This window comes from Candida tropicalis, assembly GCF_000006335.3.
Source record: "Candida tropicalis MYA-3404 genomic scaffold supercont3.3, whole genome shotgun sequence".
NCBI classification, from domain to species: Eukaryota; Fungi; Ascomycota; class Pichiomycetes; order Serinales; family Debaryomycetaceae; genus Candida; species Candida tropicalis.
Window position 1 is genome coordinate 1,082,167 of NW_003020055.1, and position 23,552 is coordinate 1,105,718.

A 23,552-nucleotide genomic window follows, 5' to 3' on the forward strand; every position below is an offset into this window, starting at 1 on the left:
GGGTCGAGGAGCGGTGCCAGAGGGGAGGCGCCGATGAGTCGTATACCTCGCCCGTCATGAGAGATGATGCCAAACGAACGAGTTTGATAACCGATCTATCGAATTAAGAGGATACTACCAATGAAAGCTACATAAAACATCTACTTTCTCTTCTTTTTGGAGGAATTGGCATATCTACCACGTCCAACCTTAACACCAGAATTTCTAAGAGTGTTAGTATCACCAAATGGAGAAACATAATTATCGGCACTACCACCACCAATCCAATCTTGTAACATTTTATCTTGTTGTCTTCTTTCCCATTCATCATTCTTGATAGCTTGTTGATATTCCTTTTGATCTTCTCTTAATAATAATGGATTTTGTAATGATTTATGACGATTTTGTACATTATGTTGAAATCCACCATTACCTTGTAATTTTTGTTGATTTTTACTTAATGGAGAAGGTAATGAAAATCTTTCACCACGTCTAATCCAATTGAAATTTTGTTTTAAATGTGGAGTGATTTTACCTGTTTTATTATCAATTGAAACAGCACATCTTAATAATGTATTACCACCACATTTAGGACAGAAATGTTTTGGTTTACCATCTTTACTCATTGGTGTTAATCTGAAACATGCGTGACATCTGTACATATAATTACGTACTCTTGTGATTTGTTTACCTGACATGGCATTTAATAATTTAATACCAAGTTGCATAGCTACATTTTGACATGCAAAATCACCAGTGGCTAATGCAACTTTAATAACTGGTCCTGAAATTGCTGAATCTTGAACTTGTTCATTTTTATCCTTTAAAATTTCTTCTTGTAAATTATCTGGGGTGATCCATTCTCCATCATCATCTTCTTCATCAAATTCTTCAGTTAATTCTTCAGTTGTTTCCTTGGGTGTTTCTTGTACAGGTTCTTCTTGAGATGTTACTTCTGGACTTGATTCTTCTTGAATGGATTCTACTTCCTTTGATTCTTCCTTTGATTCTTCCTTTGGTTCTTCCTTTGGTTCTTCCTTTGGTTCTTCCTTTGGTTGTTCTTGTTTTGGTTGAGGAGTAAAAGTTGGTAACAAACCTTTCTTTCTTAATCTTTCCTTTTCTCTTTGTCTTCTTCCACCTCTTCTCTTAGTAGCAACAATAAACCCATCATTATCTTCACCAATATTACTAGTAGAGTTTTCACCTTGATTTTCTTGTTTTTGACTTTCTAATACTTCACCGGGAAATTTTCTTAAATTTGATTCACCATTATTCAATACTTCTAATTCATAAGCTAATGCAATAATATGTAAATCATTAACTGATAAAACAGAATAATCACCAGTTAATTTAGCAAACTTTATAGTCTTCTCAATATATTCAGGTTTAGGTTGTTTTATCTTTAAATTATCTCCCCAGATTGCTAATTGTTGTCTAGCATATTCATCTTTTAATTCACTATGTACCCCTGGTGTGGTATAATATTCAGTGGCATATTGTTGTAAAGTGGTAGCTGGTTGAGTGATCAATGGACCAGCATCTAATACCAAGGATTGAATATTCTTTGTCTCCGACATGGTTGTTCCCCTATTGTACTGATGGTGATTTAAAATGATTTGTACTGAAGATGATAAATTTTTTTTTCTTCTTCATATTGGGATGAGTTGTAAATTATTGGTTTACACACGCATTGTTCTATCGGATTTCAGTTACTATTAACGAAAACTACTTCTATTAGCGACAAACACAGTTGCTTATGTTTTATCTATACCGCTCTTAAATATTAACCAGACATAACAATAATGGAGTTCTCGGCAGTTTTATATTGTATTAAAGTTCTAACTACTAATGAAAACAGAAATATCTAGATGTTTATTATCTATATCAATATTACAGAAGCTACTTAAGCAGACAAAGCAGCAATTGACTCTTCAGCGGTTTTAGCTGCCGATTGTGGGTTCACACCAGTGACGATCTTACCATCAGTAACTGTGAAATTATCCCAAGGACCCTCTGGTTCAATATAAGTAGCCCCTTCTTTTTCAGCAACTTGTTTAATAGTCAACAAATTATCCTTCTTCATGATATCAGTCACTCCTAACATATCTTCACCAACATCAGTGAAACCAGTGATTTTCTTACCTTTAATTAAAGGTTCGTTTGTTTTTGGATCAATTAAATTTTCAAAAATTGCAGGTCCATGACAAACTGCTGATACAACACCACCTTTATCATAAATTTCAGCAGCTAATTTTTGTAAATTTTTAGCCTTTGGATAATCAAATAATGTTCCGTGTCCAGCACTACCAAAGAAAATATCATAATCTTTTGAAGATACATCTGAAGCTTTCTTGATATTTTTCAAATGAACATTATAGTCTGAATTTTGATCTTCAAAAATGTCTTTATCTTCTCCAGTCAAGAAATCTTCAGAAGTACTATGTTCATCATATCCAAAGGTACCAGTTTCAGAAACAAATTGAATTTCATATCCTTTCTTCTTGTAAACTTCAAATGGGTGCAATGCCTCAACGACAAAAACACCAGTTCTTTTTCCATCAGCATAAAAGACTGGGTTAGCAGAAGTAAGAGCAAGTAAAACTTTGACCATATTGTTGTAATAATAATATGTAATAATTTAATGAATTGATATAATATCAAGAAAAAGGAGAAAAAAATATACAAGAAGTAAAGTTCAATTTATATTTATAGTCTTCTAAGGGATAACTGTGTCATATGTATTCTAGAAGTGTATTGTTCTTGAAATATTAAAAGAAAAGGAGGTGAATTTTGATTGCTCTCGGCCAGATTGATTTATCAAAGTACAAAAAGTCCGAAATCCTTTTGCAAATCTCGGCCGATGTTGACCTTGTTTGGGATTTGAGTTCTTTTGTAGAGGAACTTACTTATGGATTATATAGCTGACTAATGATGATAATTAGACTTTAGTTAATTGAAATAATGACTATGGAATGTTCTATGGACTGTTATTCTATGATAAAAATTTCATTGATTTCTGGACAGTTGGGTGCCATTTCATTTTTTTTGAACAATTCAGTACACCCATCAAAGAGAATATTGATAGGTTAATAGCACAGTCATGGTATCAATTTCAGTAATTACATATCTATATAATCACAATTCATGGTTTATGTTGGGCAGATAAATTAATTGAATGGTTGGGGCCATCGAAGTAGACCAGCTTCGTTTCGTGTTGAATTGAAGATCTACCAATTTATTTCCCCACCTACATAAGTTCATTGATTCAACAAGACATCTGGAGTTTAAATCGTTCTCAGTTGTATTATAATAGCAAGTTGTCCAATTAATTTACATGTTATAACAATTTGAATGATAGTACAAAGATCAAGCCGTGTCAAATTCCACACAGCACTATAATCGCTTAAAGAAAAAGTATCATAAAACCAAATCCAGTAACAAAAATACAACAACTACAAGTCTTCCAATGGCATCGATTGCATTTGTCACATCGACAAAATGCTAATGGCTATTTGGTTCAAAACAGATTTGATCCATCGCAAATTTGTTGCTATGCTGTATATAAATAAATAAAATAAAATAAAATAAGAAAGCCAACCCTTGACTACTAGTATACATTAAATATATTTGACAATGGAAATAAAATCTATTTACATCCTTATTCTTCAATTGGATACTAACCAAACCTCGGATGTCTTGCAATTTATTTTCTTTTTTTTTTTTTGATTATTATTATTTTCTTTGCCTAATTGCATTAAGTTAGCCACTTATTCAATAATAATTAATAAATAGTAAACCATTAAAAATACACTCTTTTCATAAACAATACACATTATCCAATGATTAATTGTTTGTAGTTGAAGCAGCTGGCTCTATTTTCTTTTTATCTTCATTTCTATAATGATAATTCAACCATCTAAAACCTTGACCCAATTGTGCTATTTCATTAACAAAATGACATCCAAATAATAAATAATTTTTAGGAGTAACAGCCATAGAATATCTCATAAATACTAAAGAATAAAGTACTAATGAACCTGTCATTGGCCCACTAATTAAATCAGGATCTTTCTTCAAATCTAAAAGAGCTGCAATTGGAATACCAAAATTTGACACCGGACCCCAGAAATGGGTTGTGCACATGTATTTAATTGATTGCTTTGAGAATAAAAAGTCGGTGAATTTCTTAAACGAAGACATGATGGTGATGATGATGACGGTGGTGATTATATGTTGATCTTTTAATTGGATAATAAGTAAATCCTTTATAGGTATAAATGAAATTTGAATTACTAATAGCAAAAGAAGAAAAGGAAAGGAAATCCGAAAAATTATTAAAAGTATAAAAAAAAAAAAAAAAAATTTTTGTTGATAATCTTTAAACTCTCCGCCGGTGGTTACCAGTCCATTAGTGTGACAGACAAAAAAAAGAGAGAGAAAAATATGTTGTGTGCATGCATTACGTAATCCGCAGTAACCTTGGCTGCTGCGGTGCCAAACTTCGCGGCAAGAAAAATTAGCCTCGAGCAACGCGGGCAGAGAAGAAACCGACTGGCGGGAGGGCGGGCGAGAAAAACCTTCCCCTCACGCAATAATTATTGCCGATTCAGGAGGATAGCGGTTAGAAGAAAGGTACAGGCGGCTTTATTCCTACGGGTCTCGTGACTTTCTTTTATAAATATGATGTAATATCATAGATTTAATATTAGACTGTAAACTGTAAAATGTTTATATATTTATATGTATAATAAACTATTCTTGTTGATAGGAATCAGAAGTTTTACTTTGATTATTCTTAAATTGATCCATTTCAATTTGTGATCCCAAATAATAAGGCAAATCATCTGGAACAGATAACCAATAAGGATCATTCAAATGGAATCCATTCAAATATTCAAATTGTGATGGATCTCCAAATGGATTTGGATTTAACAAATAAGAAAGGTTTCCTCTTGATGTGGTTATTGGGAAATCATTGTGTTCTTGCCCTTGTTGTTCTTGGGGATTAGTTTTATTACCTGTGTCTTTAAGAGATTGTTCTTGCTGATGTTCCTGTGCTTGCTGTTGACGATTATGATGAAGTTGTTGTTGATTATGATTATAATTATGATTGTGATGATGATGATGATTATGATTATGATGAAGTTGTTGATCTAGTGGTTGTTGTTGTTGTTGTTGGTTGTATAGATGTTGGGGAAGAGGGTGGTCCTTGTCTGGAACAATTTGTTCTTGTTTTTCATATATGAGTTTAATTAAATTTAAAACTCGATTGATTATATAGACCATATTAGAAGACCACATTCTTGAAGTTGTAATAAATTTCGTTGACATTCTAGATTCAAAATTCAAGAACTTGTTCAAATTATCCTCAACTGTTTTCAAGAAGGAATTATTCAATAATGTAGATTCGTCATTTTTAACAAATTCTTTTGATTTTGAATGCAACAATGTAAATATTACAATTATACCTTGACATACTAATGAATTCAAAAATGGATAGTATGTCTTAAGCAACCTTCCTATTTTAACAGGGCCATAGTTAGTAGTGGTATTGGTTTGTGATCTATGCAAAATAGATTGATCATTCTTTGCTCTTTCTTCATCTGATGAAGATGATGTATTCCCATTGCTGGAATTGCGATATAAATGCTTCTCAAGATAATTCTTGATAAACCTTTCAACAAACAATGTAGATAATTCTAAGAACTTGGTCAACGAGTTAATCTGACTAGCAACAATTATATTATAATCCTTATTGTTTTCAAATTTCTTAATAAATGGTTCAAACAATTTAGCATTATTAATATAAAGTATGATTGTATCTGAAAGTACATCCAATTGTGTAGGAGCTAAAGGATGTTTAGCAAAATCATCATAACCCAATCGATTCATAAAACTATTGATAGAATTGTTACTATTATTAGTATTACTGTTATCTGCATCTGAGGGACTACTACTTAAATCCAGTGCAGTCTCATCAGTATTATCATCAAACCATTTACATGCTTTTTCTAATAATTCAATTTCTTTCGTAAATTTTGCAGCCAATTTCATCAAATCATCAAATGTTATATTAATCATGTAATTCTCAATCAACATTAAATTGGATAATCTCAACAGTTCTCCTGATCCGATCTTGAGCAAAATATGAAGCTTCTTATTTGGAACAATAGCTCCATTATCATTATTATTCATGCAAACTTGCACGGATATTGGATTTGGTCTTCCAAAAATTGCACATATAATGGATGTATAATATTTCAAAGCATACCAAAGACGAAATCTTGACACATCGGCATTATCGTCATTTTCAATACTAATATCACCATCAAATATATCTGGGGATTTTTTATCACTATTATCGGAATCTTCGGTGTTACTAGCTAACGCATATATATTTTTATTAGATTTTGCTTCGTCTGTCTTGTACTGACCTACGATATGTAATCCAATGGAATAAGAGACAGAACATGCGTGAAACATCATTGACCAACAATCTTCATATTTTTGATCCATAAATAACCATTCAACACATAAGATATAAGCACGGATAGTTTGTAATGATTCATGTACTAAATTCTCTCTTAATTTTTCAAAGTTTTTATAGATAACATGACGTGTAAGATACTTTCTGTATTTTGTACAAGTATTAACTGATGCATCAGGTAATAAATTCAAATCAACGTAATCTTTTGGACTTAATCTTTGAATTGATAAACATAAAATCATATAAACTAATAATAAATCATCATCATTATTCCAATCTCTGTCAGTAATAGATTCATATTTTTTCAAAAACTCTAAAACATGCACACAAGGAATGAAAGTTCTATAATACGGACTTTTTTCAAAAAATTCTTGTACCAATCTCATAATAACTTTAAAGTTTAATTTAAATACATCAGCATAAGTATCTGAATCAGAACTCAAATTTGGATCATCATATTTTAATAAGTATGAAGGTAGTATAGGTAATTTTTTCTTTTTGAAACTATTTTCAACTAGAATATTTGATCTAAGTAATTCTTGATCTTGAAGACTAACAATATCTCTTTCCCAATCATTAACAATTCGATTACTTGTCATTTGTGGGTGTGGATTTCTTCTATTGTGATCAGAATGAAGTATACCTCTAGTACCCTTTAATGGTCTTCTTGAACTTGGTGGTGATATTCTAGAATCACTTGATAAGAACTGGGATTCTGATGGAACTCGATGACTAACTTCTTCACTACTAGTAGTACTTCCAGCAGAAGTGCTAGAAATTTCTTTAATTATTTCTTCATTATTTCTATACTCATCATCTTCATGTATATCATCTTGTGATGGTCGTTTATTGGTAGAATAAATTCCCAAGTTATTACTAGCAGAATCTTTAGGGAAACTTTCTTTAGTGTGTCCAAATACACCAACTCTTTCTCTTTTATTTGGGAAATCATCAGATATTGAATCATTTTCTCTTTTGGAACCAAGACTAGTGCTTGTACTACTGTCAACTAAGTCAGGGCTGATATTTCCACCCCTTTCAGATGACAATACATTAGAATTTTGTAATAGCTCTTTTACCCTTTGAGTTAAATTTCTATTATCATTTAATAATTGGGAATTGGCTGCCCTCATCATTTCATATTTCTCTTGTAGTTCAAGATACTGTATTGTGTCATACTTGGGCCTTCCGTGTTGATGATGTGGTTCTTGTGATTGTTGTTGTGATTGTTGTTGTGATTGGTCTTGTAGATGTGGTGGCGACTGTTGTTGTTGTAGTGATGGTGCTTGTGGCTGTGCTTGTGGCTGATGAAGGTTGTGGCTATGATGATGATGTTGATGTTGTTCTTGTTGTTGTTGTTGATGATGTTGAGAATGAGGTTGATGATTATGATGACTATTATGGTTATCAAATGAAAACAATCTCAAGGGATTTGCAGTTGAACTTGAAGAATCTGATCTTGAATCTATACCACTGCTTAATGCCATATGAACTTTTTCAGGAGAATGAGAATCTGAAATTGAATTATTCTCTGAACTTAAAGGTCTTGATTCAGTTCCTTCTGATGAAGATTTATTTCTGCCAGACGATAGAACGGAATTCGTCACACTAGTTGGAGCAGTTGTTGAATCTTCTGGTAATCTTATGGGTCCATCAGGGACTAACTTCTTTGAATCTTGTGGCTGTGATTTGAATTCATCTTCCAGGATCTTTATATTTCTAAAAGTAGGAGGAAATTCACAAATTAATTGTCTTTTGGTGCATTGGTCGCAGGGCTTTTTCTTGTTGCATTTAATTTTCCTTCTCCTACACGAAACACAAGATATTGGCAGCAAATCAGTACTCATGATTACTTACCAAACAAATTTAACAACCTAGAAACAAACAAGTGTTAGAATTCAAGTTGTTCACTTGTTATAACTGAAGTAGATTTAAAGATGGCACACAAAGTAGAGCGGGCAAAACAGAAGAAAAAAAAATTATATTAAGAAAAAAAAAACAGAATCCACTCAACGTTCTTGCAAAAGACGTTACCGTTTTGACTTCCACCACACTCTCTCGATTCAATTGAATGAATGAACAATTAAAGAATAACTCTTTAATTAAAAATTGAAAACACTCTTTTTAATAAAGAAAGAAAAAAAATGTGGAAAAAGAACGGAAAAAAAATTTGGCTTTGACATTGATGAAATTGATGGGAAAAAAAAATGAAAAAAAAAAAATAAAATTCAAACACCTTTTTATTCCAATGCTGTTTGTTGTTGTTGTTCTGGATGTAAACATCTCATGCAGTGGAATTCCGTCCGTGCCATAGTTTGTTTGTGTAGAAGTATACATACCGTAAGTATAAACCAATATGAGTTGAATTATCAGTTGATCCAAGTATGTAAAATAATCAGATACGAGAAGTATCAAGTAATTTTCCACATGAATTGAGGTCATGAAAAAAAAACCATTCATAGATCAAATAATCTGATTATTTGGATGGTATTATATAATTTTGAAAACTAGATTATGCCTCTTTCCCCATTTCTGTGTGATTCTGCAATAGAGCAATACTAAAAAAAAAACTTGAAAATTTGAACTAAAAAGAAAAACTATTCACCCCATATAAGATGCATTGTGTAATACTGCTTCTTCGTTCACTTTAGTGCATTTTTTTGTTTAGTTGGTTTTTAGTTTCATCTCCCTCTTCTATTTAGTTTCGTTTTGCGTAACAGAAAATACAGCCGTCACTAGCGGTAACGGTTAAACCAAAAAGCAAACATAGAAACCGAATGTAAATTGAGATGCCCTCAAATCGGATCTAGGTTTGAATATTTCCGTGGAAATAATAGAGAACCACCATGTCAGTCTCACACTACATTGTGTAAATTAAAATCCGCAATTATAGTTGTTCTTTTTGAAGGGGTCAATGCAAAAAAAAAAGAAAAAGAAAAGGCCCTATTAGGTTACGAGCAGACTAAAATAATTCAATATACAGAAGAATGATAACTTTTTGTTTTAGTCACTGTACATTATACTTTATAAGTGTTTGTTATTGTGTGGTGATGTAATTCATCTTGAGGTTGATTTAAATAGAAGTATACTGGTAACACTGATTTAGCAAAACGCTAATGAGTGTATTTATTCTTTTTTTTTTTTTTTTTGCAGTAAAATCCTTTGTTGCAATTATTATTATTTATTGAATTATTATTTTTCCCGTACCTGAATTGTTGCAACCCCCCCCCTTTTTTTTAGTTCCCAAATCAAAGTTTAACCTTTATTCAAATTATCACCGCCATCTCAAAGGTGGGCAAAGGAAATATGACATCGATCACAAAGGTAGGTGAACCTATATTTGAACAATTCAATGGTATGGAAATCTGGTCTCTACAATTAAGCATCAATACATTCATTATCTCGTTTCGGGAATAATAAAAAGCCATGGATTCTGTTTACTATTATCATGTGTCTTACAGTATGGTTGACATGATCATTTTACTATTGACAGTGTTGATTATCTACCCATTTGAATCTTAAAATACCTTAAAAGGTAATAATAATCCACTTGGCAGTTTAATTCGTGGCTTGTATCACCACTAAACTTTTTTTTTTTTGAACTAAACGAAAAAGAAAGGATAAAGAAAAACAAAATACTAGATCTTGTGGCAAATGGGTAAAACGAAAAAGGGGGGATGGTATGTATTTTAGAGTTACCCGTTGCAACACTACAGTCTCGTTGCAAATTCTCCATTTTGATTTACACTACACCTGAATTCCATTACAGATACTCAGATAACTTCATATTTCTACTGTAAGCCAAGTTTAATGTTATGCGAATGATAAGCATAATACAATACATTAGGGGGTGTGAACTACTAACAAGAATTTATTGATTCATTTGATTCAAGTTTCGATAAATTCTCGTTCAAAGTGGCAATCACCAGGAGATACACCCTGATATCAAGTCTAATTATCTGAAATTGAAAGCAATCGAAATAAATTAATTGCTCGGGAGATCTTGTCAATTTAATGGGTTCTTTTTCTTTTAACATTTTTTGTGATTGTTTGCTTCTCATTTCTTTTTTGAAAGAACACTTCCATAGTCTATGTACAAACGCCTGTATTTCATTTTCGTCTTGAACTCATAACCGATGTTTCTATGTTGTTTTTTTTTTTTTTCGTGAAAGGGTTGTTTGTTTTCCACCGGAATGTAAGTATTTTAATTGGCTCAACGCTCCTGTTAAACATTATATTATATTTTTGCAACTAGACTAACACAGGCGTATCAAAATTGGAAAGTAATTTCCTAGACATTGTCTGAGGTGGTTGCATAATTCCGGCTGGTCAAATCCATTCATATCAATGCTGTATGTTCACTTTGGTTTTTTGGAATACGTAGAGGCTTTTGAATAGTAAGCGAAAAAGGAGAAGTATAATATAAACATAAAAAAAAAGTACACCAAGGAAAACTCTGTATGTTTCATGTTTGATGTATCCTGTACTGTAAAAAAAAAGTAGTGTTTCAGTTACTTGCATTGACCGTGACTATACTTCATTTCCTCACACCCATAGCCAATCATGGAAGAAAATAATTCTAGGACAAAAAACTTGTATACATTGAGACTAGAAGAAGTTATACTCGAATGCAAACCATTTAAGGATATTTTTCAGAATCCTCTATTCTTTAGTCATTTATTAATGATTATCTTCATGTGTGTGTGTGTGTGTGTAGGTGGGCGGTACAGATATGTAACAGGGCGAAAACTCTGCATTGTGATGCATTGCAGTTAATGTAAGCGTATATGCTCTATGCAAGTATTAGTACTATAACAGGTACTAAATCCGTGGATAATTCAGGTGGAATTCCATTTTTGAAAATCCGGCACTGGTGTTAAATTAAATTGACTGTCTGATAAACTGATCTTATTTATCTTAAAATTATTTTACAATTTAATTAATATCCACTAAATAAGATATGTTACTTGTAATATTCATGTATGATGTTATCGTATGAGGAGATTTAAATGAGCCTTGTGTCCCCCCACATGGCCAATCAGAACAATGGATGTTAATAAGAGCAATTTCATTAAATTAACAATCACTCCATTATAGATATGCAAAGAAGAAACAATAACTGGGTCATGTCGTCTTAGAAATCACTGACATATATGAGACATACAGTCAATTACGAATGTTCAAATGTATTGTTTTGAAACATTGTATTCACTTCATGGTGCCCCCCCCCCCTCTCCTTTTGGTGCCACGTGATCGGTAGTGTGTAAACCAAATATCCTTATCTTTTAATTTTTTTTTTTTTTTTCAGCCATTTGTTGATTTAAAGATAAGAAATCAAAACATTCAGTACACGTATATCACTCGAGGTTTTAAAAAACCTTTTTTGCTATTTTATAAATTTGGTCTTCTTCTTGTTGTCTTCTTCTTTTTACTTTTTTTTCCCGCTAGCTAGTGATCAATTCTATGACCAGAGAACCTTATTATAATTCAGATTTAACAACTATTAAACCAGCAAATACTAAGAATTTTTCAATCTTATCACCAGATTTACCAATCATTACCAATAATCCAAATTTAAAAAATGCTCCTTTATTGAATTCTCCGTATAAATCAATTAGAAAAGATTCAATTGAACCTTATTTCAATAAACCTATTAAAATTGGGGTTTTACCACCTGCTATTTTGAATCAATTTACGTATTATTTCCATGATGAAAGTGCTATTATTGATGATGATGACGATGATGATGATGATGGATCAGGTTTTGAATATATAAACTATTCAGGTAGTGTTATCGCCCCAATGAATGTCTTAGATAAAGTTTCTGATAATTATGAAGAAATTTTTATTGATAGTAAAGACCAAGAAGAAAAAGAGGAAGAGTATGGATTTAAATTTATGAAAAATGTTAATGTTCCAGTTGCTACTCCTTCTACTCATAGCCATATATTTGAAATTAATAAGGATGATTTATTAGATAAAGCAAACAATCCAAATGTTTTAATTAATAATAGAAGTAGAAAATTATCTGATAAATTACTGGCTCCAGATTTACAAGATTTAAAATTTGTAAATGATAGTTTTGAAATTGAACAACGTTTAGATGTTAAGAATCTTGTTAGAGATGACTTTATCAATGAACCATGTAGTTTTATAATTTAAATATTCCTAGATGTTTACCTACCATTAATATAGGACATTTATGTGTGTGAGTGTTACTTGACATGCTCGCTGATTGATAATTGATGAGATTGATAATTTTTTTTTTTTTTTTTTTTGCTCTTCACTTTTTATTTCCTTCCAATCATTATCATTATCATCATCAACAAAAGTCATGTCCACAAATCTGTTTTTATTTGATCTACCAACTCATCTCCCAAATGAAGCACATAATCAACCAGAAACTAAATCAGAAATAACACCCTCAAATCAAGTTGTAGTGGAGAAGGTAGATGTAGATGATGATGAGGAAGAGGAGGAAGAAGAATTACAAGCAAAATCAAATGGTCCAATATGTATCCCAGGGACTTCAATAACATTACAAACAGAAGAAGATATAGCTAAATGGATAGAAGAAAGAAAGAAAAATTGGCCAACTAATAAAAACATTGAACGTAAGAAACAAGAGTTAGAATCTAAAAAACAACAACAACAACAACAAAAGAGGAAACAACAAGATGAATCTTCACAACAATCATCTAAAAAATCAAAAAATATTTGTCGATTTTATCAGATGAATAAAAAATGTAAATTTGGTAATAAATGTAAGAATCTACATGAAGATCCAAAGAATGAAAATCCAATAACTTTATCATTTAATGAACTTACTCATTATAGAAAATTTGTTAATGGTATACCTGTTTTAATACCTAAATTATATGCTAATAGAACTGAAAATACTCTGGTTAAAAAACTGGTTTTATTTAAACATCTAATAACTAGAGATCAAGAAGTTAATGAAAATGAAAAAGTACTAGAGTTTATAAAATATCTAAATGAAAAAGGATTCATAGATCATAATGTAATGAAATCATAAATATTTTAAATATATGTATATATATATATAAAAAGAACCAAACCTCTATATGTTTGTCTAAACCAAATCTCCGTCGTATTGTTTTGTAGCGTCTAATATAATTGAACATTGTTTACCAATATCTGCCAATTTCCCAATAATAATATCATTACCTTCCCCAAATCCATAAATAGAATAACTTAATCCAACATCTTCACAAAATTTAATAACAAAAGGTTGTGCAGTTCTTAAATTATGACGTGGTAATCTTGGAAATAAATGATGAATAGCTTGAAATTGTAATCCACCATGAAGGAAATCTAACCATTTTGGACAATCAACATCCATTGTAGTTCGAAGTTGTCTTGATGGGAATGATTCACTAACTCCTAAATCTGAAGTTGACATGGCAAAATGTGATAATGTAATTTGAACATGAACCAACATGGTTGCAATATGACTAATCATAACATAATTGAATCTATTCCAACCTCCTTCGATAGTTTTAAACACCAATACATAGAAAAACCAATAAAAGAAAAAACTCAATCCAACAAGTTCAAAATATCTAAACCAAGCTGCTTTACCATGACGTGGACCTTCACCTTTGATCAAATGAGTCCACGATAATCTATACAAGTTAAATCTACCAAAACATAAAATTGGATAATATAAATATTGTTGAAATGGAATTAAAAATTGAGCAAATTTATCAAACGGTAAAATTCTTTCATAATAAGTAGAATAAACATTTTGAAATAATCTCACACTAACTGCAAAAAATGGTAAATGTTGAATATCTGGATCATGAACCGGATCATTAGTTATCAAATGATGAACATTATGATTTCTTTTCCACCATCCTAAACTTAATCCACCAAAAAAATCAGCAATTAACATTCCAAATAGATTATCAAGTTGATAATTATGAGTTATAGAAACATGACCTGCATCATGGGCAATAAAAGTACCTTGATGCCATGCCATTCCCATGAAAAGTGCACTAAGAAACAAATGATTTAATTTCAAAAATGACAAAGAATAAAGGAAAAGTGAACCGATTTTAACAACTTCTCGAACATAATCCCAATAATTACAATCATATAATCCCATACGAATAATATCTTCATGTAATGCAACATATTTGTCTCTTAATAATCTTTGGGTTTTATAATCTAAAGAAGGAAGTTGCATGACATCATTTTGACTCAACTCATTATCATAATTATTCATTAATATTTTCGGATCTCTTATGACTTTCTTTTTAATATCTTCTGTAATAATAGGGAATAATATCTCTTTGTTTTCTTTAGTAACCATTTGATTTTGAGGAACAACTGGTTTAACTAAAGGAGTATATCCAACTCCTTTATTTTCCTTGGTACTAATTTCCACATCACTAATAGAACTATCTGAAAAATTTTCAGTTTCTGAATTTGAATTAGAACTATCTTTATCTAATTTAGATTCTAATTTACTTCTGCTTGAATTATAATTTCCTTTTGAATAAATACCTCCTTGAATAGGAGGTAATAAATTCTCCCAAGATTTAGACTCAAGTTCTCCTATTTTATATCTTTTAAAAATGCCAATAGATTCATCACTGTGATAAGCATTCATTTCATCAGTGGCATCTCTACCAACCATATGATGAACTGCTAATTCTCCACCAGGGTGTCTTTTAATCCAAGGAGTTAAATTTAATACACTATTCTCATAAATGACAATAACTTTTCCTTCAGATATTAAATCAATAATTTGACTTCTTGAAAGTATCTTTCTAGGTCTTTTCTCCGCCTCCATAACTAAAGAAACTAAAGAAGCTAAAACCGAATGAAATGTAGTGAAAAAGATGACAGCTCAGGAAGAAATTCCAACTCGTTTAGTAATGGATGAAATCTCATTCGATTTTTTTTGGTTCTTTTATTTTTTTTTCTTTTTTGCCTAAGGCCACGCCAGGAGGCAGTACGGGTAGCGGGAACGACGCATGTACGCAACGCGCGCGTTTGTGCACATAGTATGATTATATTTCTTGTCGGTTTTGTTGTTCCGTGCACGTGACATGAAGGCTTATCAAAATATCATTAATAACGTCATGGATAACAATGTCATTTTATATAACAATATACAACTTATACAGCGGTTCCTTAAATATATACTTAATTGTAGAATTTGTTTAAAATTTCATAAGAAATTGGCATGAAAATCGGTATGAGATAATTATCATTAATATCACTGGTACCTTCCAATAATCCAGCTAAGAGTACAGTAACAAAAAGATTCTCCCAATTTCCAACAGGAATGTAGTTTTCCTTTTGTTTCAATAAATAGTTAATACCAAAGAAACATCCAAAAACACTGATAATAAATGCAACAGTACCTTGAACTGTCTTATCACCTCCTTTCCATTTAATGGTACCAAATCTCTTTCCAATTATTGAAGCTAAGGAATCACCTACTCCTAAAGCAATCAATCCACTATATCTAATAATAGATACTTTTTCTTTATTGGTCAAATAATCATAAACAATTGGAATAGTTGCTCCGGCCAATAAATAAATATAGGACAAATTCAAAGGACCTTCAATATCTTTAGCATCTTGGAATTTTTGTAATGTATCATGTAAGAACTCACCCAAGAATGAAATTTTATTATATCTTAATGCTTCAATAATAACAAAAACAATTATGGTTCCTAATAAACTAATCAATGTGAATTCCACTTGATCAAATAAAATCTTTGGTGTGAAACATAAAACCACAACAACAAGTGCATGCCAAAATTTTCTTCTTGTGTTGAGTGGGAAATGATGAGCAAACCAAAAGGCAATTGGAATAACAACTGCTGTTATAGCTGTCCATACAGTTAATATATAAACCCTGTCTTCGTCTTTAGTAACATAGTTAATCAACCAGTTGACGGCATTATCCTTTAATACTGGAGTTAATTGATAGATGGTAAAACCATAGAAAATACCACCAAAAATCAAAATACTAAGAATACCTGGGATAACAGTGACAACAGGGAAAGTGAAAAAACTGGCAATAACAACACTGATGATCAATTTCTGGAATATAGTCAATGGAAGAACACCACTGACGAGTTGTCTATTGAACAAGATATTGACCAATAAAATAGTGATAAAATGAACTTCCAGGGGCTTCAAACTAGTTACTGAAGTATTTTCATCGGTATTGATATAATTCAAAGCATATCTCAAAACGAAAAATATGAATGCAAATTGAGTAAATTCAACTGTTGAAACCAGAATAATTTCATCATTTTTATAAATTTCATAAAAACCAACACATGAAAACATATTGAAAAACATATTCATTGAATCAATAGTAAAGTAATTAAATGCAAGGTTAATTAAAAGCCAATTTGGATCGTAATGTAAAAGGTTTAATAATGCAGGTAAAAGCAAACTATGAATATAATTAAAATCTGGAATTTTTTTACTTTCATCTTTCCCCTTAATTATACCTAAAATCACACAAATTGCAATACCAACCCAATTAAAGAAAACCATTGATAAAATTAACATATTATCTTTACCAAGTAATTTTTCTCTTTCCAAATATACCATTTGAATGAAATAACCACAAACTAATACTTGAACACCATGAATAACAGTCATGTTTGCATTCAAGAAATCCTGAACTCTATAAATATAATTGAAAGGAAAAGCTGCATTTGCTATATCTTCTTCAGCACTTCCTTCAGGTTCAATTGGTTCATTTTTATTTTCAACTTTAGGTTTAGAATATTCTTGTTCAATTTCATCTAATTTATCTAAATCTTGAAAAATAGCTGCTGTTGATCTGGAACTTGGATCTTTCTTAGCAGAATCTACCTTCTTTCTTCTTGGTGCCATCTTTCCCTAAAAGTATATGTAATTGTATTTGGCTAATGTCAACAACTTCTGTTAATCTCTTTTAGTCAGTTTTTTTTTTTTTTTTCAACTCTTTGTTCACACTTTTTTATTTTTTGCTTCCTCTTTCTCCCGCCATCTACTAAAAACGCTTAGATAAAAAAAAAAATTACAAACAAAGGAGTTATTAAGCGAACTGGTGTGAAATTCAATCTTCTTTAGACTAAGCCTCTTGTATTCAAGAGAAAGAAGCAAAAAAAATAAAAGTAGAAAGAGTGTTCACCGAGGGGATCGAACCCACGACCGTCGCGTCTCAACGACTGTGCATTTCGCATAGTTTTCAAATCTATAAGCACGAAGCGCTACCAACTGCGCCAGGCGAACTCTTTCGTGACATCTCTTGTCCAGTTAATTAGGAACCTATGAGGTAGTATATCTTTATAATCGTCTAATCAAATGGTACACACATGGAATTTCACACCATTATTTGGATAGACTGATGTGTTTTCATTTGAGATATTAATCAAAAGGTTATACATATTTATTAATAGGTGATTGTTTTGAGAGAGATGTGTAGTTTTTATCACTAATGTTCTATTTAGTACTACATGCCGTGGGCATTCTACAGTAAACCACATGTGTAATGTGCTATCAATTTATACTAAATTAACTCGTTTATTTAAAAATGATTGATGTGATGGAGAAGAAGGAAGGATACAAACTAATACATTGGTAAAATACATCACTAATATATGTATGTGTGTGTTTTCATTAATGAAACTCTAACAAATTCATTACAATACACCAAGTCAAGGACCATTAATCTGACTTATTAATATTTGACATTGTTTATAGACATTAACACATAGCATCAGCCATATCTTCAGCACAACAACAACATAAGATAGCACAACAAGTACCACAGAAAGCAGAACAACATCCACCACTACTTTTCTGAGGTTGTTGTTGAACATACATTGGTTGTGGTTGTTGATAATATTGTTGTTGTGGTGGACCTTGTTGATAATAACCACCTTGTGGAGGAGGAGGACCTTGTTGATAATAAGACTAAAAATAGAAATGGTTAGTACAAGTTTTGTTTGTTTCTCGTTTAACATGAATAGGTAAAGCTTTTAAGATGTGTCATGAACGAACCATGAAAAACAAATCATAGGATAGAAATCAAGAATGTGCATGTCAAGCAATTGCGGGAGGGCAAGTGGGAGAGGGAGTATTAAGGGAATGTAATATCATCTGGAAAAGATCTAGTAAAAATAAAACCCACATGATTGAACTTGGTCCACGGCGGTTCCAACAACGACAACAACAAAAAAAAATTCAACCATCTTCATGAAAAACAATTGACAAGGGGGAAAAGAACACATACCATTTGTTGAATAAATTAAGGGTTTAAGGGTATAATATGAAAAAGGATAATATAAAATATCTCTAGAAAGAAACAGGAATTATAAAAAAAAAGAAGAAAGAAATTTATATGAATATGTTTTTTTTTTGAAGGGGAATTAAATTTAACTTGAAATAGCACAAACGTCGTGGTATTTATACTGTACCGCTTGAGTTACCGCCCGCGAGGACCTGAATTGAATTTTTTGTTTGTTATGAAAAAAGAAAAAAATTCTTTGCTTTTAGAGGAGGCTTAGAGAAACAACTCAACAAGGTGTTAACAACAACAACGTCATCACTAGTTAAGTCACGTGTACAATCCATGAACAACATCATTAAAGGTAGATGTCCTCTTCTTCTTCACTCCTCCTCCCCCCATTTGATCATATAACCAAGATTCAGATCAGGAAAGAAAACTAATTCTTCTTCTCCCCTTGAAAACCGTTATTTAATTGGGTAATGTAATACTATCTTATTTGTACCACTTGCCAACATCTCATGCACTGTGCTGCGCCGCCAACTGTCATCTACCACCACCACCACCACCGGTATTAACAGCATCATCACGGTCAAAATAACAAATCAATCGAGTATTTGTATGATTATTCATGACCGTACCAAGATGGCTTAGATATAGAAACAGCCCTTGTTTTGTACATCATTTCTAAATTTATCTAAGATATGCAATCAATAAACCCATTTAATCTTGATTTATCTCTTCTTACATATTATATAACCCACGCCTCTGTTTGATAATCATGATCCAGTAGTCTTCGCAACTCAACACATTACTGATATTCTTCCACCATAGCCTACTTTTTAAATTAATATTTTAAGGTTATAAGAACATAAACAAAACATCATACCCTCTTTGATTCGATATTTATCATTGAGGTTACATTGCTTTTTATGGAAAAATTATCAATACAAGGATGTTGTTCTTTGAGCCTCCTTCATATTAACTTTAATTCTAATCGGATTTTAAATAACTATATGATAAATAATAAAACAAAATCTACAAATAAATCAAACACAATAGTAATAATAATAATTCAGACACGTCAACCTTATTTATCTGTTTTGTTGACCTTCAACAAAGGACATTGCTTCCTCTTTATTGATTTCACTAATTGAACTCACTTTATTGCTAAATGTAACTCCATAGAATTTATCGGCTGCTAACTGCAACAATTCCGGTCTGAATGTAGTACAAATAAATTGAGCTTCGCTAGATAAACTCTTTATCAAATTAGCAACACTTGTACGATATTGTGTATCCAAATTAGAATCAATTTCATCAAATAAATAAAATGGTGCCGGATCACAATTTTGAATAGCAAAAATCAACGCAATTGCACATAACGATTTTTGACCTCCAGATAATTGTTCAATTCTTTGTTGCTCATCATTCTTGGAGTTGAATGAAACTGAAATTGCCACACCTGAATAATTATCTATATCATCACTATCATTATTTTCATCTTTCTTCTGCATAATCAATCTACCTGTACCACGGGGAACTAATTTTTCAAATACTTCATGGAAAGCTTTGGCAACCTGTTGGAATGACTTCTTGATAGCATCATTCTTTTGCTGTTGCAAATTTGAGATCAAATCTTCAATTGATTCACGGGAGTTATCTAGATCAACTCTTCTTGCAACTAAATCATCACGCTGTTTGTTGAACACATTAAACTGTTCCATGGCCTTCTTGTTGATATGGGAATATTTAGTTAAACCTTGGTTCACTGTATTAAGTTTGCTAATCAATTCATTCGATGTAAACTTATCATATTTATCACTTTGAAATGCTTCTTCTGGTAACACACCCAAATCTCTGATCTTTTGATTAGCCTCATCTTTCATTTGTTTCTTAATCTCCTTTTGATTGGACAAAATATTAGATTGTTTCAGGAATTTTTCAATATTCTTTATGATTTTAAGTTGTTGAGCATTTGCTTTCTTCAATTCGTCTTCACATTTACTCAATTCTTGATTGACTCTATTATAATTATCTCCGGCTTGGGTGTTTCGTGATTGTGCAGTATCCAATTGCATTTGTAAACTTTCCAATTCTTGTTGTAAATTCTCAAATTCTAAATTGATCTCCAGCTTATTGCCCAATCTAGCTTGGTCTTGTCTATACTTATTCAATTTAGGTTGGTAGTTGTTAATTAACTCACTCTCAAGTTGTGATACTTTTGTATCCAACTCAGATGACCTTGTAACCACTTGATCCAATTCTCCTTCTAATCTAGCTATTTCTTGATTCAAGCTATTCAATTCGTCTTGTTCTTCTTGTGTCAATACCTGCGTAAATACACTATTCAATTCTGTTTCATGTTGTTTCAAATTGATATTTATCGAGTTCTTGGTGTTTTGTAAACTATCAAGGTTGAATCTTAAGGATGATAATTCTTGATCTAAATTAAATTTCTTATTTGTTACTTGTGATAACTCAATCTTTATAGGCTCTTTGGATTCAGAAATTCTATCCAAATCTCTAATATTCAATTGTAATTCATTGTTCAACTTGGTCAATTGTGAATTTGTAGTTTCAATTTCATTAACAACTCTGGTCATTTCATTTTGAGTCTTTTCCAATTCTCTTCTCTTCTTGGTTTGTACCTTCAATGCATCAATTCGAGAATTCTTATAATCACGATAACCACCAGATAATACCCCTTTAGTATCAACTCTATCACCATCCAAAGTAATACAACTCAATCTAAACTTTCTAGATAATTCACCACCTCTTTGTAATTCATTCACCACAAGAGCTTTACCAAATATTTGATTCATGGCTTTATGAACTGTTTCATTATATTTCAATTTACTAATCAATGGAATACATTGGTTTTCTTGTGAATCAGGATAATCAATGTGTAGAGAATCAATTCGGTTCAAAGGAATAAATGTAACTCTACCTGCTTTGTTTCTTACCAACTCATCCATTATAGTCGCAGCTGTGGCATCAGTATCGACTACAATGTGGAATAACGAATTACCTGCAATAACTTCAGCAGCAGTCTTGTACTTCTCATTGACATGAAACAACTCAGCTACAGTACCATAAACTTGATCATTCAATCCCAAACGAATAGCAATTTGCTTAACAGCAGCAATACCTTGAGCTTGGGCTCTATCCATAGTTTGATTCACTAAATTAGTAGCATTGGTCAAATCATTCGTCAAGGAATCATAAACACTTTTCAATCTGATTTCATCACGCCATAAGGATTTTCTTTCATCCGTTAGTTGGTTGATCTGTGATTTGTAATCTGCTATACTTGTCTTCAATTCAGCTAAGGTCTGTATATGTTCTTTATCAATCAATGATTCATTCAATTTGTCAATGGATTCAGACAATTCAGCAATAGCACTTTCTCTGCTTTTGATTTCACTAGAAACATGGCGAATATCTTGATCCTTCAAAGTCAATTGTTTCTTTAATTTGGAAATCTCCTCATTTAACCAATCATCACGACTCTTTTTTGTATCAAACTGTTGGAATCTATTGCTTTTGGAGTATAATGCTCTTTGTTTGGAAGATGTTTCAAGCAATTGTTGTTTCAACTGTGACTCTTGTTGTTGTAATTCAACCATTTCCGGTTTGCTTTTAGAAATCTCTTGTTTAAGTTTTTGAATCTCCAACTGTAAGTGATTTATTTGTTCATTAAGGTAACTATTTTGTTCTTTAGATGATTCATTAGTGGATCTGAATTCATTTAATTTGATTTCTTTATCTGTTATAAGTTTTAATAATTGATCACAATCTAAATCCAGTTGTTCTTTTTCTAATGACAAGATTTTCAAGGAAATTTTCAATTCTTTGATTGAATCTTGCAATTCAACACATAATTTTTCTCTTTTTTCCAAATCGATTAAATCTTGTTTAGTTTCATCCTTCATTGCTTGTTGTCTTTCTTCCAATTCTTCCAAGGACACATTCAATTCATTGTATTCACGATCAAAAATATTAAACTCCAAAATCTTTTTCTGTTTATCCAATTTTTGAAAATTCTTCAAATCAGTACTCTCAATTTGTAAATCTTTTAATCTTTCTTCAATACTAATTAACGTTTCATCGATTCTAGCACGTTTTAAATTGGATTGATTCATTTCTTTCATGGATTCTTTCAATTTATTTTCAAAAACATTTGCCCCACTAACTTCTTTTAATAAATTTAATCTTTCGTGATCTTTAGAGTTAGTTAAACTTGTGATTCTTCCTTGAGGTACAATATAATAAGGATTTGATCTTGAAAATCCAGCACTTTCTAATAAATTCATAATATCTGATCTAGTAGCTGATTTCCCATCTAACGAATAATCATCTTTTTTCAAACCAATTGTTCTTCTAATACTAATTTCATTTTTATTGATTGGAAATCTTCCATCTGAGTTATCAAATATAATTTCAACATAAGCTGACATAACCGTACCTGAACCTTCATGAATTAATCCTTGTCTTTCTTCTCTTGACATGTGAGTGTAAGCATCACTTAATACAAATCTAATGGCAGCAAAAAAATTTGATTTACCTGATCCATTACGCCCAACAACCACATTACAATGTGGTGATAGAAGATCAATTGTAGTGACATTTTTGTAGGTTTTAAACCCTTGTATTATGATTTTCTTAATATGCATTGATGTGTTATTATCGTTGTTGGTGGTGTTGCAAAGATTGAAAAAGAGGAAAAAGGTTTTGAATGGTTTTCAAAATTTTGTTGTGAAGAGGACGTGTTTTACCACCAAAAAAAAAGAAAGAGAAAATAAAATTGCAGGA

The 23,552-nt window shown here is 31.4% G+C and overlaps 8 protein-coding genes and 1 non-coding gene across 9 annotated transcripts; 2 read left to right on the forward strand and 7 right to left on the reverse strand. All coding sequences in view use genetic code 12, as the record gives it.

Annotated features, from left to right (window-relative positions):
• Positions 1 to 140: 140 nt before the first annotated feature.
• Positions 141 to 1,556, reverse strand: HBR3 (rRNA-binding endoribonuclease; the record flags this gene model as incomplete). Its single annotated transcript, XM_002548199.1, has 1 exon — positions 141 to 1,556. The coding sequence occupies one exon, from the start codon at positions 1,554 to 1,556 to the stop codon at positions 141 to 143; it is 1,416 nt and encodes a 471-aa protein (XP_002548245.1).
• A 326-nt stretch (positions 1,557 to 1,882) lies between these two features.
• Positions 1,883 to 2,590, reverse strand: CTRG_02543 (protein SNO4; the record flags this gene model as incomplete). Its single annotated transcript, XM_002548200.1, has 1 exon — positions 1,883 to 2,590. The coding sequence occupies one exon, from the start codon at positions 2,588 to 2,590 to the stop codon at positions 1,883 to 1,885; it is 708 nt and encodes a 235-aa protein (XP_002548246.1).
• Positions 2,591 to 4,731: 2,141 nt separating this feature from the next.
• ZCF1 (Zcf1p) lies at positions 4,732 to 8,313 on the reverse strand (the record flags this gene model as incomplete). The annotated part of the gene is made up of 1 exon (XM_002548201.1): positions 4,732 to 8,313. One exon carries the CDS (start codon positions 8,311 to 8,313, stop codon positions 4,732 to 4,734), a length of 3,582 nt encoding a protein of 1,193 aa, XP_002548247.1.
• A 3,616-nt stretch (positions 8,314 to 11,929) lies between these two features.
• On the forward strand, positions 11,930 to 12,628 carry CTRG_02545 (uncharacterized protein; the record flags this gene model as incomplete). Its single annotated transcript, XM_002548202.1, has 1 exon — positions 11,930 to 12,628. The coding sequence occupies one exon, from the start codon at positions 11,930 to 11,932 to the stop codon at positions 12,626 to 12,628; it is 699 nt and encodes a 232-aa protein (XP_002548248.1).
• Positions 12,629 to 12,800: 172 nt separating this feature from the next.
• CTRG_02546 (uncharacterized protein) lies at positions 12,801 to 13,502 on the forward strand (the record flags this gene model as incomplete). Its single annotated transcript, XM_002548203.1, has 1 exon — positions 12,801 to 13,502. One exon carries the CDS (start codon positions 12,801 to 12,803, stop codon positions 13,500 to 13,502), a length of 702 nt encoding a protein of 233 aa, XP_002548249.1.
• A 57-nt stretch (positions 13,503 to 13,559) lies between these two features.
• SLD1 (Sld1p) lies at positions 13,560 to 15,284 on the reverse strand (the record flags this gene model as incomplete). Its single annotated transcript, XM_002548204.1, has 1 exon — positions 13,560 to 15,284. The coding sequence occupies one exon, from the start codon at positions 15,282 to 15,284 to the stop codon at positions 13,560 to 13,562; it is 1,725 nt and encodes a 574-aa protein (XP_002548250.1).
• Positions 15,285 to 15,640: 356 nt separating this feature from the next.
• CTRG_02548 (dolichol kinase) lies at positions 15,641 to 17,359 on the reverse strand (the record flags this gene model as incomplete). Its single annotated transcript, XM_002548205.1, has 1 exon — positions 15,641 to 17,359. The coding sequence occupies one exon, from the start codon at positions 17,357 to 17,359 to the stop codon at positions 15,641 to 15,643; it is 1,719 nt and encodes a 572-aa protein (XP_002548251.1).
• Positions 17,360 to 17,632: 273 nt separating this feature from the next.
• On the reverse strand, positions 17,633 to 17,740 carry CTRG_06436. Its single transcript has one exon. It is a non-coding gene; the product is annotated as a tRNA-Ile (tRNA).
• Positions 17,741 to 19,831: 2,091 nt separating this feature from the next.
• On the reverse strand, positions 19,832 to 23,413 carry SMC3 (cohesin subunit; the record flags this gene model as incomplete). Its single annotated transcript, XM_002548206.1, has 1 exon — positions 19,832 to 23,413. One exon carries the CDS (start codon positions 23,411 to 23,413, stop codon positions 19,832 to 19,834), a length of 3,582 nt encoding a protein of 1,193 aa, XP_002548252.1.
• Between the last annotated feature and the right edge of the window lie 139 nt (positions 23,414 to 23,552).